This window comes from Podarcis bocagei, assembly GCF_964188305.1.
Source record: "Podarcis bocagei genome assembly, chromosome: 11".
Lineage (NCBI taxonomy): Eukaryota > Metazoa > Chordata > Lepidosauria > Squamata > Lacertidae > Podarcis > Podarcis bocagei.
In genome coordinates this window covers 34,110,099-34,127,309 of record NC_138136.1, presented here as the reverse complement: position 1 = coordinate 34,127,309, position 17,211 = coordinate 34,110,099, and the positions used below count along the sequence as shown (strand labels likewise).

The window sequence follows — 17,211 nt, the reverse complement described above, 5'->3', positions numbered from 1 at the left end:
CATTTCCCCTCCCCATGATGTTCCTTCTTTCCAACAGTCAGTCAGCATCCTGTGCCCCCTGAGCACTCCTGCACACTTTGGGGCTACCTTGAGTTTGTTGATATGTCATGAGTGTATGGCATAGTTTTGACTACTAGCTGTGGGCTCACTGTCTCTGGAAGATCATAAATAGAATAAAAGAGAGAATGTACTGGGATCTCTCATAATGAGAAAGAGTAATCTCTTGCTTTCTCCCCTCCTTTTTTTTTTTTTTTTGTCGGATAGCACCAGTATTTGGTTGGCTGTATGGGAGAGGGACATACAGTGGTGCCCCGCAAGACGAATGCCTCACAAGACGGAAAACTCGCTAGACGAAAGGGTTTTCCGTTTTTGCGTTGCTTCGCTAGACGAATTTCCCTATGGGCTTGCTTCGCAAGACGAAAACATCTTGCGCTTTTTTTTAAAAGCCACTTGAAGAGGCGCAGCTGCGACGGACCGTGCTTAACAAGACAAAAAACATCGCAAGACGAAAAGACTCGCGGAACGAATTCTTTTCATCTTGCGAGGCACCACTGTAAATATTTACAGCATCCTCAGTCTAAACACTAGACACATTCCTAAGTCACCCTTCTGGTCGCAGCAAGTAGGAGGCCATAGCTAAGGTGAGGTCCTTCAAGGATCATATGACTTCAGTGTTATAAACTGCATACTCGTTTTTAAAAACAGGCAGTTCTTTTATGGCAGGGCAGAGGAGCTAATTTCAGAGCCACAAACGTTCCAAGATAGCCCTGGTTGCTAATTAGGTTTATGCATAGCTCCTGTGTTCTAGCTGGAACAGTATTTAGAACTCCAGGAACATACATGTTTCGGATGTTGTATGTCCCTGAATTCCCTTACCATGTTTTAATTGGATTTTTGGCACTTACTGGCAAAACTGTGTACCGTATTTTTCGCCCTATAGGACACACCGTCCCATAAGGCACACCTAGTTTTTTGGGGGGGAAATAAAGGGGAAAATTTTTATTTCCCCCCCAGGTGCTGGGCTGGGCTGGGGCGGGGGAAGCCGGAGCTTCCCCCGACCCCAGCCCCCAGAACAGGCAACTCTCCGCAAGCCGTGGGAGCCCGGCGTCGGGCTCCCGCGCCTTGCGGAGAGCCGCGCGAAGTCTGGGCGCGCTGAGCTCAGTGCGCCCAGCAATCGGCATGGAGGCAACTCTCCGCAAGCCGTGGGAGCCCAGCGCGGGCTCCCACAGCTTGCGGAGATCTGCACGAAGCCTGGAGAGTGAGAGGGGTCGGTGCGCACCGACCCCTCTCGCTCTCCAGGCTTCAGCAAATGCCTGCATTCGCCCCATAGGATGCACACACATTTCCCCTTCATTTTTGGAGGGGGGAAAAGTGTTTCCTATGGGGCGAAAAATACGGTATTTGTGTGCGCGCGTGTACGCATGCTGCTTAGTATGGGAAAACTCCTCACCCTTCAACTGTGTGAACATACCCAACTCCCTAAAATGTAGGATTAGAATCAGTGCTGGCCAGAAGGCAAGAATGTGTCTTGGCACCATTTATTTTATAAATTAAACATGGGACTTTCATCACAATTCTGTGAGAATGAATTAGGTAGCAAAATGTTAAACCTATCCTGAACCTAGAAAAATACAGGTTATCAATCCAACTAACTAAATAAAGGGCACAATTAATGCCATTCTTCTGGATTTATTAATGCTTCAGGGCTTAGCTAGGGAAAATGCAGTAGCAACTGAAATGGGAAGACAGAGCTTTGAAACCACTCTAAAATCTAATTTGTTGAGTTACAAAGTGATTTGATCAACCTGTGCAATGAGAAAAGGGCACACTTTAAAAATCAAATTTATTTTCAAAGTTTTGCTTAATGAAATAGTCCTGCGTCTTGATGTGTTTGCAAACAAGACAAATAGATTTTCTGATATTGTGAGTTTTATTTCGGTTATTTTTGTAAGAGTACAGCAAGATTAAACATACTTCTTATTTCCAGTTTACAGGATGACAGAATTAGGGTAGAGAGGATGGAAAACAAGCATTTTGAGTACAGCAATGCTTTCCAACTGATTACAAACTTCTATGGAGATCGAGTACTTGATAGTAAAGGTAACTGATTCAGAAATACACTGAAATTTGTCTGAATAGTTTTCATTTGTATTAAATAGGATTTTATTATTTTGTAAAAGTTACTTCACGGTGTCATATTTTCCTTAATTTACAAGTAGATTTTAATATTCTGAGATTGTGCTTGTTAATATATAGAGTTTTTGATATACGATAGATTCCGGCGTATTAGGCGACTGGACATATAAGGTGCTGGGAGGAAGCCGCGCGCAGTAGGGCCCGCTGCTGCTGCAGTGGCAGCTTTGGCAGCCTCCGAAGCAGCAGTGGGCGGCAGTCTCCACGCTGGGAGGAAGCTGCCCGGTGCCTACTGCTGCCTCGGAGGTAGTACCCAGCGTATAAGACGACCCCCGACTTTTAAACCTCTTTTCTGGGGTTAAAAAGTCGTCTTATACACTGGAATCTACGGTGTGTGTGTGTGTGTGTGTGTGTGTGTGTGTGTATTGTATAGCAGTATTGAAGAATCAGAGAGGTCATTCCATCCATATTTATTTCTTGATAACCAGTAAACATTAATTTTAAATTACAGATTATTCAAATAAAAACTCCAAGAATAATTCAAGAACTAAACTCTTTACTAGTCAGTTGAGCAGCAAGTTGGGCCTGGTTTGCTTTTGGAAAGTGCCTTAGAGCAGTGTTTCTCAACCTGTGGGTCCCCAGATTGTTGGACTACAACTCCCATCATCCCTGAACTCTGGCCTTGCTAGCTGGGGACCCAAGGTTGAGAAAGGCTGCCTTAGAGTATTTGTCTCAGAGGAGATTTGACGAAGTTAGTTTCCTAATTAATTTCTTGCAATGCAATCCTATACATGTCTATTCTTAAGTAAGCTATTCATAGTTCATTGGTACTTGCTTCTAAGTAATTTTGTATAGGTTTTCAGCATTGGCTGTTTCCATGCAACCAGTTTGTCAAGTAACAAATGCTTAGTTAACTTGTTTCTGTTAAGAAAGGTTTTGATATTATATATGGGATGATGATGATGATGATGATGATGATGATGTTAATAATATAAATGATATAATATACTTGCAGTGTGTCCTCACCAGGTCATACTCAGTAACATTGAATATCACCCAACATTTTTTGGATTCTCATTTTCCCAGTAATAAATGGTTGCTGTGAAAAAATGGTTCTTTTTCTATCTAGTTTGCGCCATTGCAATGGTAACATAAACCCCTATTACATAGTATACAGAACCTTGTAGGTAAGTGGCATAAGATCCTGCCCATGTGTTTGTACCCGTTTATGGTAATACAAAAGTATATGCTGAAGAATTTGAAGGAAGCAAATACCAGGAAGGCTTTCCATTCCTCAGTAGCATTGCTACTGCTTTTCCTCTTTCTCCTCCTCTCCAGCTCTGGAATGCACAGCCACTATTTCCCGTGCAGCAAAGCTTCTTCCCTTGCCTGAATCCAATATATCATGCAGAATTTGATAACTCTTCTTGCCAAGTAAGGCGTCACAGTTTTTCCCTGTCCCAAGATGCACAAACAAATACAAGGCATTAAATGTGTAGATTGTAAAAATACCACAAATAACTCGCTGAAGGAGATATCTTTGCTGCACTGTCCATAAGTATGAGGTAGGCAAAAGAAATATTTGTTGTAGTAGTGATTAGGATGCCAATATGGAGCGAGAGCTAAAATATAGTGCAGAATAGGAGCTCCTACACACTGGATTTTATATGTTGCTGTAATAAAAGCTGCTTGTAATACAACTACACAAATTATAATTGTATTTTTAAGGTTCCCAAGCATTGTCAGTGGTTTTAAACTTGGATAAGTCAGTGCTATGCTCCCTGGCTGCTGTAATCATGTATCTTAAAGAATTTAATTTAGAAAAGATACTCTACAACCCAAGGTAAGTACTTTTAATTTCAGAAAATCACAATCCTGAACAAAGAATACTGTAGGGATATTATTTTGCATCCTCTGGCCAATTTCCTTTCATAAAATAAGTGTACTTTTTGTGATATCCCACTTGTAAACAAGTTCTATAATGTACTATAAACTAAGCATTTAAAGCTAACAAAAGTGGGAATACTTTAGAAATGTAAAAGTATATGCTTGTAGTGGTTTTTAAAATTACTTACCTGATTATTATACTGCCTATAATTCTGCCTATAACTACTATAATACTAAATGCAGAACTGCTATGAGAGGAATTTTTAAGCAAATCCTTATTCTATCAAATCACCACTTCTGTGCCAATAATACTCTTGCTGCAGTTGTCGCATATAAAAACAGTTTTTTATCTTGTCTTTTAATGTCAGTGCCTACAATACCAAGTAAAAATGCTTCTGGTTTTTTTAATAAATGTATATTTCAACAGCTTTTCCATCTCATTATAAATCATTTCCCAGAAGCCTTTCACTTTCTTACATTCCCACCACAGATGATAAAAAGTGCCTCTTTTACCTCTTCATAAGGTTTAATTTTCCAGTTATTTCCTTCTTCTCTTACTAACTTTTCATATGTGCCCCAAGTTTTACTCATATTTATCTTTTTTACACTCATTGTTTCCAAAGGTGACAACCACCATGGTGTTTTACGTTCTAATAGGTTTTTGTACCTATCCCAAATTTCATATAGAGCTCTTCGGAATATGTGGTTTCCAAATCCTTTATGCACTTTTGTTTTGTCATACCATAAATATACGTGCCAACCAAACCTATTGTCAAATCTGTATTTTCTAACAATATCCATTCCTTCAACCAACAAAGGCAGGGTGGTTCATAGTATAACTTCAAGTCTGGCAAGACAAAGCCCCCTCTTTCTCTAATATCAGTTAACAATTTAAATTTAATTCTTGGTTTCTTCCCCTGCCAGATATATCTTGAAATTATTTTCTGCCACTCCTTAAATATAGCTGCCCCTTTGATTATCGGAATTGATTGGAACAAAAATAAGAGTTTTGGTAGCACATTCATTTTAATGACTGACATCCTATCCTATAGAGAAAGTTGCATCCGTCCCCACACTTTCAAATCTCCATTCCACATTGGTGTCTAATTATCTTGGAAAAAAATTATATTCTTTGGGGTTAGCCAAATTACCAAATATTTCACTTTTTTTACTACTTCTATACCAGTTTGTTGTTGCAGCATAGCCACCAAATCTTGTTTCATATTTTTAACTAACATTTTAGTTTTCTTTTTATTTAATTTGAGACCTGCTACTTGTCCGAACTGTTCTATTTCTTCTAGTGCTTCTTTATCACTAGTTAATGGGTCTTCCATTGTTAAAACCAAGTCATCTGCAAAGGCTTTCACTTTAACATTGAGAGTTGATTTTAAATTAGTTTTCCCCAGAAGTAAGATGATTCACATGTGTTTACCAGAAGCTGTTTCTCCTTCATATGTCTTAACGTGCTTTCGCCAACAATATACAAAGCCATGATTTTATTTTAAAGCTTAATAAGCAATTATTTTGTGTCATCACTATGGAATAATGCTTTTTATTTCAGTAATTTTAAGAAGTTATCAAGTGAAGCTGAATATATGATACTTAATGGGTCTACAGTAAATAATCTTGAAATCTTACAGAATCAGGTAAGAAAGTATGCTTCATCCTGCACATTTCTTTGCTTGGGAAGCATGTCTTGGATTATTGCACGTGTTCTTCATACACCAGTTCTCCCCTAGCTTCCTGTGTTTAGTCAGATTTTCCCCAGCTAGGCTCTAACAATGGAAGTAAGTTGAAACAGGAGACCTATGATTCTGTTATAGCAGTTAGAACGTGGGTCAGCAAACTAAGCTCCATGGGCTGGATCAGGCCCAATTGCCTTCTAAATCCAGCCCGGAGATGGTCCGTGAATCGCAGAGGATCGCCAGCACGCGCGCGTTCTTTCCCTCTCCCTCACACAATGGTGGTGGTGGCGGCGGCGCCTCCTCCCTCCCTCCTGGCTTCTCCCCGCCCTGCCTAGAGGAGGAAGGGGGCTGGGCTTTGTTGCTGCCAGCCCCTCCGGAGCCCTTTCTCGTGCTGTTCATCATCCCTCCACCGCCGTTCTTTTTTTTTTCTTTCCAAAATATAGTCCGGCCCCCCACAAGGTCTGAGGGGCAGTGGACCGGCCCCCTGCTGAAAAGGTTTGAGGACCCCTGAGTTAGAATTTAGCAGCTAGTCTCCTGATTTCCCTCTGAGCCTATGTTCACAGTACTTTAGTAAATGCAGTTTTGGCGTAATGCATTTACCAAGATTACATATTCATTGTTTTGATTTGTACCCTGTCTTTTTATCAGATAATGTACAACTCTAGAAGGATGCCAGCATAATTTAATACCCATCAAGAAGAAGAACATGGTGCAGGGCATGCATGTTCTGAGGGCATATGATGCAGCCAGCTTGTTGAAGTTAAGCAGGTCCTGGTCTAGTCATTTTTAATTCTGTGATGAATGAAAGGCCAGATATAAGTACAGTGGAGCTCTAGTTGCGGACACGATCCATTCCGGGGTACTGTTCGCACCCCGAAAAGTCCGCAACTAGAGCAGCGCTTCTGCGCAAGCACGGAGCGCGATAAAGCGCTTCTGTGCATGCGCGAAGTGCTCAGAATGCTTCTGCGCGTGCGTGAAGCACTCAAACTGTTTCTGCTCATGCGCACGCAGCAAAACCCGGAAGTATACACTTCCGGGTTTGCTGCGTTCGCAAGCCAAAAAGACACAACGTGAACCTAATGCAACACAAGGTATGACTGTATACTGAAGATAAGACTTCCTTTTTAAAAGTGAAGCTCTTGCCCATAAAAGGCACAAACACTTGGAACAAAACTGTAAATGGAAAATAAGCCAAGGAGAGAAGGAATTTACTGAAGATAAAAAAAATGGCTAAAGATATAAAATAAATAAATAAACATTTACACCAAAAGCAGGAATCTAGTCACAAAAATCACTGGAGTTATAGAAAGAAAAAGTAAAAGTAAACTTTTTTCCAGAAGTTCAAGAGATTCATATCTAAATCACTGCATTGATGTTATTAGTATGTATAATGTGTGGAAATAAGTTGTAGAACAAACAGACAAAAGACAAAGTAATTGGCCACTAGAACCAAATGTCATTTATCAAAGAGCACAATCTTTTCAGAAGTGTGGATATTATTAACATTGACCTCTTTATGGGAGGATTGTGGTAGCCACTGTAACACCACTTTTCAAAAAAAGGATCCACAGACATTCAAGGAAATGTGAGTTTCTGAGGAAAAAGGTAAACTTATTTTGTTGTGCATTTTTATCATACTTTTTTATTTTATGTTGATGAGAAACAGAATATGTTTAAAGAACTAAGATTCTTAAAGTTTAGATTTCCCATATTTTCTTTCAAATGTTTTTTAATTGATTGAATAAAACACTGTCATTACTGCAGACTGATAAGAAGAAAAAAGGCAGCCTGTTTTGGGTCTTGGATCATACAAAAACTTCATTTGGGCAACGAAGACTAAAGAAATGGGTGACACAACCTCTTTTGAATTCCAGGTATTCATTACCAAATAACTTTGCTACCCAGTAGCTGAGCAGGATATTGATTATTTTAAAGTTATAATACTTTTGTTTTTCCTTCGATGAGAGTCTATGCAGCTAATTTTCTTCTTAGGCTAAATTAAACACTGCTAGCTTCGAGGAATAATTACCAACTTTCAGATCAGCTCTGCTACTCCAGCTCTTATACTCCATGTAAAATTTAGTGTGTTTTTAGGTTTTGGCTGTTACAAAAAATGCATTTGCCTGTTTCTGCATCCTTTAAACATGCTGGCAGTGTAATAGCATTAATTTCTATGTCTAATGGAACTCCTTTTTGAATAATATATAGTTGTCCTTGACTTTGGCCATACTTAGGTATAAAATAAAAACTCTTCATTGGCTAGGCGTTGGGATGTAACAGATAGTTTTGTTGATTTTAGTATTGCTGCTTTGTTCTGATTCCATTTTTAGATTTGATGCAGTGTTTTAACAATATTTTATTTGTTTTGATTGTGATGTTCTGTATTGCTAGCCACCCTGTGCTTCCATTGGGAGGAAGGCCAGAACAGAAACATAAGGAAATAAATAAAATGCTTCACTTCTAACGTAGTTGGGTTTTGTTTTGCTTTCTTACAGGGAATCCCATAAGATACTCTTACGGTGTAAATTTATTGAGAATTAACTTCTGCTGTGCCCATTGGGGATCACTCACTACTGTGTCTTATTTACATGCTCATCCTAGGAACTATTTTCAGCTGTGCAGTGATTGTGACAATTATAGAAGAGTCAGTGTCTGCCCTTGGCAGTTTAGTTTGATAACAGTTGGAAACAATGGGAGAGACATTCCCCTGTTATAGTACTAGTGGGGAGTGATCACTGGTAGGAGACAAAATTCTGCTAGCTGGAAGCATGCAGTTGTTTGTTGTTGTCATTTAACTGAATTTCAGAATTTAGAATTTTATGTAAAATCCTTACCAGTCAGCAGTTTTTTTTCTTTGCAGTAATATATGAATGGAAGTTGAGAAAACTATGATACCGGCTGATGTGCCTCTTTATCTTTTTTCCTAATCAGTTTGCATTCAGCAGCTTCCTCTCCTGACTTATCATGATGAATGACTGTTGTTGCAACAAAATGTGCTGTAATTGTAGATCAGAATTATTTATGATGATTGCAGCTTTTCATTACGGATGCATTCTACTCAATGGCTCATCTCTCCCTAAGGGTGGAATGTGTATGACTAAAGCCTAATTTAGACCCAGTAGTAATTCTGCTTAGAATTGGATCAACATACAGTAAATACTTTGGAACTAAAACTTTCTTTTGGAAAATATGGGAGTGGGACATGAGAGTAAGACAGGGACCATTGTATCAGAGATAGAAGTCATGTGTGAAGCTTGATGTCCCAATATTGGGCTAATTGCTCATACATAGCTTTTCATAATGCTATAGACAATGGCTCCTCTCCTTCTACAATTGAGGTATGAATACAACTTTGTATGAAAAATGATCCTGTCTCTTATGCTAGACACTTAAAGATTATCCACAGCTGCAACTGATTTATATGGCAGAGAAAGGGTAAACATATTCCCAGTTGTAGAGAAATGATTTGATTTCAGAGTTTGACACCCCCCCCCCAGCACCTCTTTGAACTATCGGTCAATCCCCCCTTTCCTCATATCATCCCCTGAAGTGTCATCCAGTGAGGAAAAAGAGGAGGAAGACTAAGAGCTGCATTTATCCCTCACTGGTAATTGCAACGATTTTAAAAAATGGTTTCCTAGTACTTTACACAATTTTGCTTATACACTCGATAGCCAGGAACATAACCCTTGCATAAGATTACCTGTATTTGGCAAACATTTAAATCCTTCATTTGTACAAATTTGGTTGTTTCCTTTTTCAAGGTGATTGTTGCTGAAGTTGCATTTTACTTGTGCAAAACAAAAGCCCTTGATTGCCATTTAACAGATGTGGAGATAGTAGTATGCAGATCTCGTCATCCCTCTAGATGCATTCATGAATATTTTCACTATTGTTTAGCAAATATGAAGAGAGCTGTGCCATTATACTACAAAAAAACCCCAAAAGGAGCCATTCTAAAATTGCTGGAAATGGGCTGTGGGATATGTAGTATGTTTCAAGATGTTTCAAGTTTTTAATGTTTTACTTAGAAGATTGAGAGAAGAAAAGGAAACTTCATCCTAGTAATAGTTCTGCAGTTCCTTGAAGAGTCTGTCAGGCTCAAAACTAGATGGGTGTTTTTGCATGGGTTTTTGTTTAACTTTCTCTCACACTTTTGGCATGGACCATATTGTCCCCGTCCCCCAGCCACATGGTTGTTCATACTCAGGGGCTTCCTGACAGAAAAAAGACTATTGCAGCTTTTATGCTAAAAGTATATAGAAAGTTTGATCCACCTATCTCAATTGCTGTAAATAATAATAATAATAATAATAATAATAATAATAATAATGATAATTTATTTATACCCCACCCATCTGGCTCGGCTTCCCCAGCCACTCTGGGCGGCTTCCAAAAAAATATTAAAATACTGTAATACATCAAACATTAAAAGCTTCCCTAAACAGGGCTGCCTTCAGATGTCTTCTGAAAGTCTGGTAGTTGTTGTTCTCTTTGACATCTGGTGGGAGGGCGTTCCACAGGGAGGGCGCCACTACCAAGAAGGCCCTCTGCCTGGTTCCCTGTAACTTGGCTTCTCGCCAGAAGGCCCTCGGTACTGGACCTCAGTGTCCGGGTAGAACGATGGGGGTGGAGATGCTCCTTCAGGTATACTGGACCAAGGCCGTTGAGGGCTTTAGAGGTCAGCACCAACACTTTGAATTGTGCTCAGAAACGTACTGGGAGCTAATGTAGATCTTTCAAGACCGTGTTATATGGTCTCGGCGGCCGCTCCCAGTCACCAGTCTGGCTGCCGCGTTCTGGATTGTAAATAATATTGTAGCGCAATTTGTGTTTGTATAAAATGTAGGCAATATACATGATGCGAGGCGCAGTATAGATATAAAAACAAACTAAAATTCAGATAATACAATCTGAATATTTAGTTTCTCATAATATTTGTTGTACTGTATTTACAACAGATTGTAGTAGAAGCAAAAATGTTTTAAATGGACCTTTTACAGTGGCATATTTATCCCATACATAATCCTCTATGGAGTCTTATATTTTATTATTCTTGGGAAAGTGTTTAAAAAACATAGTGAGGTGAAAAAAAATGGGTCACTTGATATTGGATGATGTTCTTTTGACCCGGTTTTTAAATATTGAGGATTACAGCAGGCAAAGTGTATGCATGCTTCTTTTGTGTTAGATTACTAGAGCTATAGTAGCATAGCCATATGTGAAAATGATTTAAAGTGCAGATTAACCTTTCGAGGGTAGTGTTTCATTTTTCCTCTGTTGTAGTATGTTTACATTTACTGTTTCATGTTAGTATATTATGTATTCATAAATAGAGTTCATAAACATTTTTTTCCAGTCCCAATGTGATATATAGTTAGTATTTTTCGATGTATTTATGTTCTCCTTTAAATACCCATACAAAAACTAGGGGGGGAAATGTCTGAAGCCTTTTGACTCAGAGAATGGTCCTCCATTTGAATCATAACAGTCACAGCTTTTTGAAAAGGCCAGCTCAGGTGGAATGCTACCCATAAATGTAATGCTAGATCCTTCAATTTAGAGAGGGGTGTGTGTGTTCTGTATGTTGAATTGGCTCTCCTAATTTCTGGACTGGTACTAAGCTAGCCCCTGATTGCTGGTTTATCCAGACAGATTAGTATAATCAGCTTGACATGGGAGCAAGAAGGGAGAAAAATTGAGAGGGGGGAAAGTGTTGGCATAAAAGAGTGCCAGAAATTCGAATGGGGGGGGGATAAAGAGGAAAACAGAGCAGCAAGGGTTTTAATAAAGCAGGGATGAAAACACACAGAGGAAAATGGTGCATAGTTTTAAACAACAACAGAGGTTTGACTAGAGCAGGGATGGTGTAAATCTGAAGGGGGAAGTGGCAATTTTAAACATGACAGAGCTTTCAGTGGAGCGAGCAGGGGTGACTGGGGGTTGGGGAAATGAATGTTTAAAAACAAAGTTTGAGTACCCCAATAAGGGAGTGGGGGAAAGTGTTAGCTGCTGCATTGTACCCATCTCTGCTATTTCTTCTTGTTAAAATTGGTTTGTTTTTAAAAACTCTTGAGTGTCTCTATATCCCTGAAGGGAAGAACAGGGTAAGGGGGGGAAAGACTGTTTTAAACTTCACCCTCTTCCATTCCCCAGCTGCTTCATGTGTGAGAAATAAAGGAAGTGGAGCCCTCAGATACTCCATAATACTGTGCTACAGTATGTTTCACTTCTGGTATCATGTGTTGTCTTCAACATGATGTTCTAGATTCAGTGTAGGAATTTAGGGTTAGTCTATTCATCTTAAAGATACAGTAACTTATATCATCATGGCCGTGTGCGCATGCAAAGGGAGCTGCAGAATAGGAGACAGGACATTGCATGGAAATAGGGGTGTTCTATGTGCAAAGGAGAGTTGAGAAAAGAGACTAAAGGTGCAAATGGGTGTGCAAGGGAGGTTGCAAAAAAGGAGAAGGTTGGAGGTATGGGATTGGGGTTAAAGATGAAAGCAGGGCCATGAAAGAATCTGAAGAACAGGAAGGAATGGCCACTTAAGAATTGGGCAGAAGGTGAAAACAATGCTTCATGGTTGCAATATGCTGGAGGAGAAAGATGCAGTAAGCTACGTGTGTGTGTGTGTGTACGCGTGCGCAAGGGGAGGGTGCACAAAAGGGGGAGGAGGCATGGACATGGGGGTGAAGATGGAAATGGGTGCAAAGGGGGATTGCAGACTAGAAGAGAGAAGCGGCTTCAGAAATGGGGTTGGGAAAGTGAAATGCAAGCTTAATAGTTGCATGTTGTGTTAAGGGGAAGCTCTATGGGTTTAATGTGGAGGGAATTGCAGGGGTGTTAGCAGGCAGAGTGAGCAGTGGTACAGCCCCTAGTTAACTAAGAAAGAGTGTATGCTGTGGCCAGTGGGGAATATAAACCCACAGAATAAGCAAAGGTTATTCTGGGTTAAATGTTTTCATTGTAAACTGTTTTCTGATGGTGTTGAAGATCTTTTAAGAAACTTGCTGCTTTATGTAACTTTGCCTTCTATCTACTCAGCCCACTTAAGTGGGGTGATCCAGACAGAGATCCTGAAATTTTTATATTATAGAGAACATTCAATCTGTAGTAAAATAATCCTTTTTTAACAGTGAAATTAATTCTCGACTTGATGCGGTGTCGGAGGTTCTCCTATCAGAATCGAGTGTCTTTGGCCAAATAAAGCACCTTCTATGTAAGATGCCAGATGTTGAACGAGGACTCTGTAGTATTTATCACAAAAAGGTAAAAAAAAAAAGTGAGCTATAAATGATTAATACTATATTCTATTATATTAAAATATGGTTTTAAACTGGCATTTTTTTCTTGAAATTTAGGTTTAAGATTTATACATTGAAAGGAAGGAGATAATTTAACCCTACATTAGTAGAAAAATTAACACTGTAAATCTAGTCCCAGGGTCAAATATATACCTGAAATAAAATACCTGATTACTAAGCATAATACTACCCAAAAGTTTTTTTAAAAAAAACCTTTATTGAGACCCTCCCTTTTCCAGTAAAAAAGAAGAAGCTACAAACAAGTCATTGGGGTGAAAGAGTACACAACATCTGTTTTCATTTAATTCAGACAAGATGGCCCTGAAACACTGCATGGCAATTCACACTTCAGTGGTTGATATTTTCATTACCCCCCCCCCCCCCGTGTTGCAGTATGTTTGAATTCCACCATTAAGTGGAGGGTTAAATCAGTTTCAGTATTAGCAGTGTCTTGAGAAAAGTATTTTGTTCATCTGATTAATAAAAAAATATGGATTCCTTCAGTCTTTGCTGAGCAAGTTGCCTCATAATGCTGTAGAGTAGTAGGCCTACAGTTTCAGGCTATGCATTAAAATACAAATTAAAATATTATTGACATTCTAACAACAACAACAAATCCGTTTATTGTGAGGACCATGCCTGTACACAAACATCAACACAACAATAGTTAAAAATATTAAAATTCATTAGATACTATGCCAACAAATACCTTCATCCCACAAAATAGAAAGAGAGGGAAAACAAGCAACGAGTTAAACAGACGATGAAGGGGTCTTTACATTGTCATCCATAAATCTTTCCCTGGCTTTCATGGCCTTCATGACAAAAACTGCTACCACATGGGTAATACGTGGGTTTGCATCAACTAACAAGAATTTTACTCTATCTTCAGGATTGGTTATAGAGTTGGGTATAATTTGCAACAATGCGTCTCTAAAGCCCGAGTAGATGGGGCAATAGAGGAGGTAATGTGTAAGATCCTCTTTAGTTTTCATAAGGCAGGGACATAAACGATGTTCTACTGGGGTTTTTGTGAATCTACCGGCTGACATTCTAATTTATACATTATTAAAACGACACCAATTTGACTGCATCCCATGTATGTAAGTTCCCTTCCCATTGTGATACCAGCAGCAAGTATAATCAGGGTGCATATATTTCAATGAATGTCCAAAATTGGGAGGAAACTAAGGAACATTAATTTTTAAAACATTAGCCTTGAAGTTACAATTGTTTCTAATTTCAGTGTTCCATTCAAGAGTTCTATCTGGTAGTCAGCACACTCTCTCAGTTGGAAACAGCAATCACAGCACTGGTTCCAGCTATACGTACTCAGGCTCAAGCACCTTTATTACAGAAGAGTCTTTTGGAAATTCCAGAATTGCTTTGTTCAACAAAGAAGTATATAAGCATGCTTAATGAAGCAGCAGCAAAGTAAGAAACAGTGCAATCTTTCCATGTTTAATCAAAAATAAGCTGTACTGAATTCAATTTCCAGGTAAATAGGGTTAGGATTGCAGTCTAAATTGTTATATAAGCATGGTACAATAGTCTTATGTAATATTAACGAATGGCTCTTACAGAAGGTCTTGTAATCCTCTGTCCTGGCCATGCTACCTGGACACCACTACTGCTACCCTGTTGCCCCATCACTTACCCTCAGGCAAAGGCCTTTGAACCCACTGGTTTGACAGTAGCCACCTAGCATAGACACTCAATGTGCAGTTAGTATGGAAAGTGAATAGAGAATAAATTCTACTGAACTGAAAGATTGTTCAGTTTCTAAGCTGTCCATTCATTTTTAACCTTGAGCAGTTAGTTTCCTTGAGTATTTCTTAATAATATTTCTTAATCTTCACCATAAGTTCCTGGGGCAGGGAACAATAGTTATACTAACTGGTTTCTTTTTATTATTACATTCTGTACATCAAACGCTATATATCCCGGTTTACAGCATTGCTTTGAAATGTCATAAAGTTACCGTACTTTGACTATAATCCCTGCAAGTGAAACAAAAATGTTTATTTCTTTAGTTTGGTTTATTTATGCACTTAAAATATTGTTCTTAATCTGAAAGGTAATGGAGTTTGTTTTTTTACTAATGTGTGTGTTAGTATTACATATATTTGGTAACATATTATTCTTGTTACAAATGTAAATACTGTACTTTTTTTGTTAGTATTAAGGAATGTGTGTACTTTGGGGGGGTGTCTATCTTAACTGTTGGATTCTGTATACTTAGAAGTGGAGACAAAACCCAACTGTTCAAAGATCTTGAAGAATTTCCCTTAATAAGAAAGAGGAATGATGAGATTCAGGAAGTTCACTCTCAGATCCAGTTACACCTTCAGGATATACGAAGAATCCTAAATTGTCCCTCTAAGGATTATGTTACGGTGTCAGGACAAGCAGTAAGTTAAATATTTGCTTCATATTTTTTCTTGTTGTATTTGCCATTGGTCATATTTTGTTCAAGTGTTCATTTGTCAGCAGACAAAGCTTCAAAGACTAGAACCACCTAAGCTGCTGGGGAATTCGTATTTGTTCCCATTGACCTGGGTTAATCAAAAGGGCCTCCCAAGCACTGCATGAAGAGGCACATTACCCACAAGTAGAGAGACTAGTTTATATTAAATTGGGATATTACTGCTGCCTCCTTTCAGTCAGAAAGTACATTCCTCTCCAACAATGATATTGTCCAGTGATCTGACAAATCCAGCCAATCTCTGCCATATAGCTATTACCAACTTTCACAGATAATGGTTGAGAGAGTATTCTCCAAGAATCTTGTTGGCTTCTTCAAGAGAAATTCATCAGACCGATGTAAGAGTAGCATATAGATTACCAAATTAAAGCTTGCTTGAGCACAGATGATAATAAATTATAGTGCAACTGAATTGGTTAATTAGTGAACCCATACAATATAATAAAGGATTTGGAAACAATAAAAAGACAAAACAAGGGTAAGACTGCCAACCCATCTTCAAAAGTGAGAAAATGATCCTCTTACTCATTTTTAGGTAGGCAGGTTATATGCTGTCAGAATAAATAATGCTTCTGCAAGCTAAACAGCTTAGAAATGTTTTCCCCTGATGTTGTATTGATATCCTATATAAAAGAAATGAAGTGCATTTTTTTGTGAAAGATCATTTGGATTTCTTGCTAGTAGAAAGGTTAATCTTTACTGCTGTTTACGCTGCTTAAATGTTTTGAATGGAATGCAAATAGAAGGACAGCAGCTAAATAGTTGATACACAATCCTTTTCAGTCAATTTGACAAAAGATGTGTGATTTGTATGATGACTACCAAATGCCAAATTATACATAACATTGAATTGCCATATCACTTTGCTACATTGATTTTTCTAGCCCCCATTTCCGAACCGGACACCTGTTTTCCAACCAATGGGCCGACTTGCAACCAATAGAGCTGCATTAACTCCAAATCATTTTTCCTGCTACTGTCATTCTAATCCGAGATATTAGATACAGTCATATATAAAGAGATTATCTTCTGTTGATAAAGCTTTTTTTCAAGGGTAAACAAAGAACAAGTGAGATAGATATAAGCTCAGCCTCTGGCTTTTGCATTGAGAATCGTTTTTAAAAGTAGGTAACACTTGATACCCACTTTGCTGCCCTGGGCTCCTTTGGAAGGAAGGGTGGGATATAAATCCAATAAATAAATAAACACACACACTTTTAGCTATACAATCTGACATTATAACAGATAAATTAAACTGTAACATAAGTAGTAACAAGAGGTAGCATGGGAAGAAACTTGACTAGGATATTTTACATAACAATTTGTTGGGCCATCTATTGATGGCTGCAATAATCTCAGTGGCAAGATTTTGGTATTTTGCTGTAAAATATTAGGACTGTGGAATGTTGTAGTTCAAACAAGAGGGTTTGTACAACTTAATTTTTCTTTATGTGAATGCATTATATGTTTGTATCTCGCTTTTCCTCCCAGGAGCCCATAGATTGTGAATTGATGAAGGGTGGGATAGTATGGAATAAATGATAACAATGATAACAATAATAGTAATGCAGAGATATTTTAGTTTCAGATTGAAGTCAAGAACTCACTTTTATCTTCTGTACCATATGATTGGATTAAAGTTAGCAGGTATGTAAAGATAATGTAATTTGCAATATGATTACCATTAATTTTATTTACGTTAATGATGAAG

General features: G+C 38.5%; 1 protein-coding gene across 1 annotated transcript in view; it reads left to right on the top strand.

Annotated features, from left to right (window-relative positions):
- Positions 1 to 17,211, top strand: part of MSH3 (mutS homolog 3) — a 61,133-nt gene that overhangs the window by 28,359 nt on the left and 15,563 nt on the right. Inside the window, exons 10-17 of the mRNA XM_081212552.1 lie at positions 1,988 to 2,100; positions 3,862 to 3,976; positions 5,582 to 5,666; positions 7,470 to 7,579; positions 12,848 to 12,980; positions 14,262 to 14,449; positions 15,258 to 15,426; positions 17,083 to 17,147. Of these exons, the coding sequence (XP_081068678.1) occupies positions 1,988 to 2,100; positions 3,862 to 3,976; positions 5,582 to 5,666; positions 7,470 to 7,579; positions 12,848 to 12,980; positions 14,262 to 14,449; positions 15,258 to 15,426; positions 17,083 to 17,147 (978 nt within the window). The remainder of the gene's footprint in view (positions 1 to 1,987; positions 2,101 to 3,861; positions 3,977 to 5,581; positions 5,667 to 7,469; positions 7,580 to 12,847; positions 12,981 to 14,261; positions 14,450 to 15,257; positions 15,427 to 17,082; positions 17,148 to 17,211) is intronic.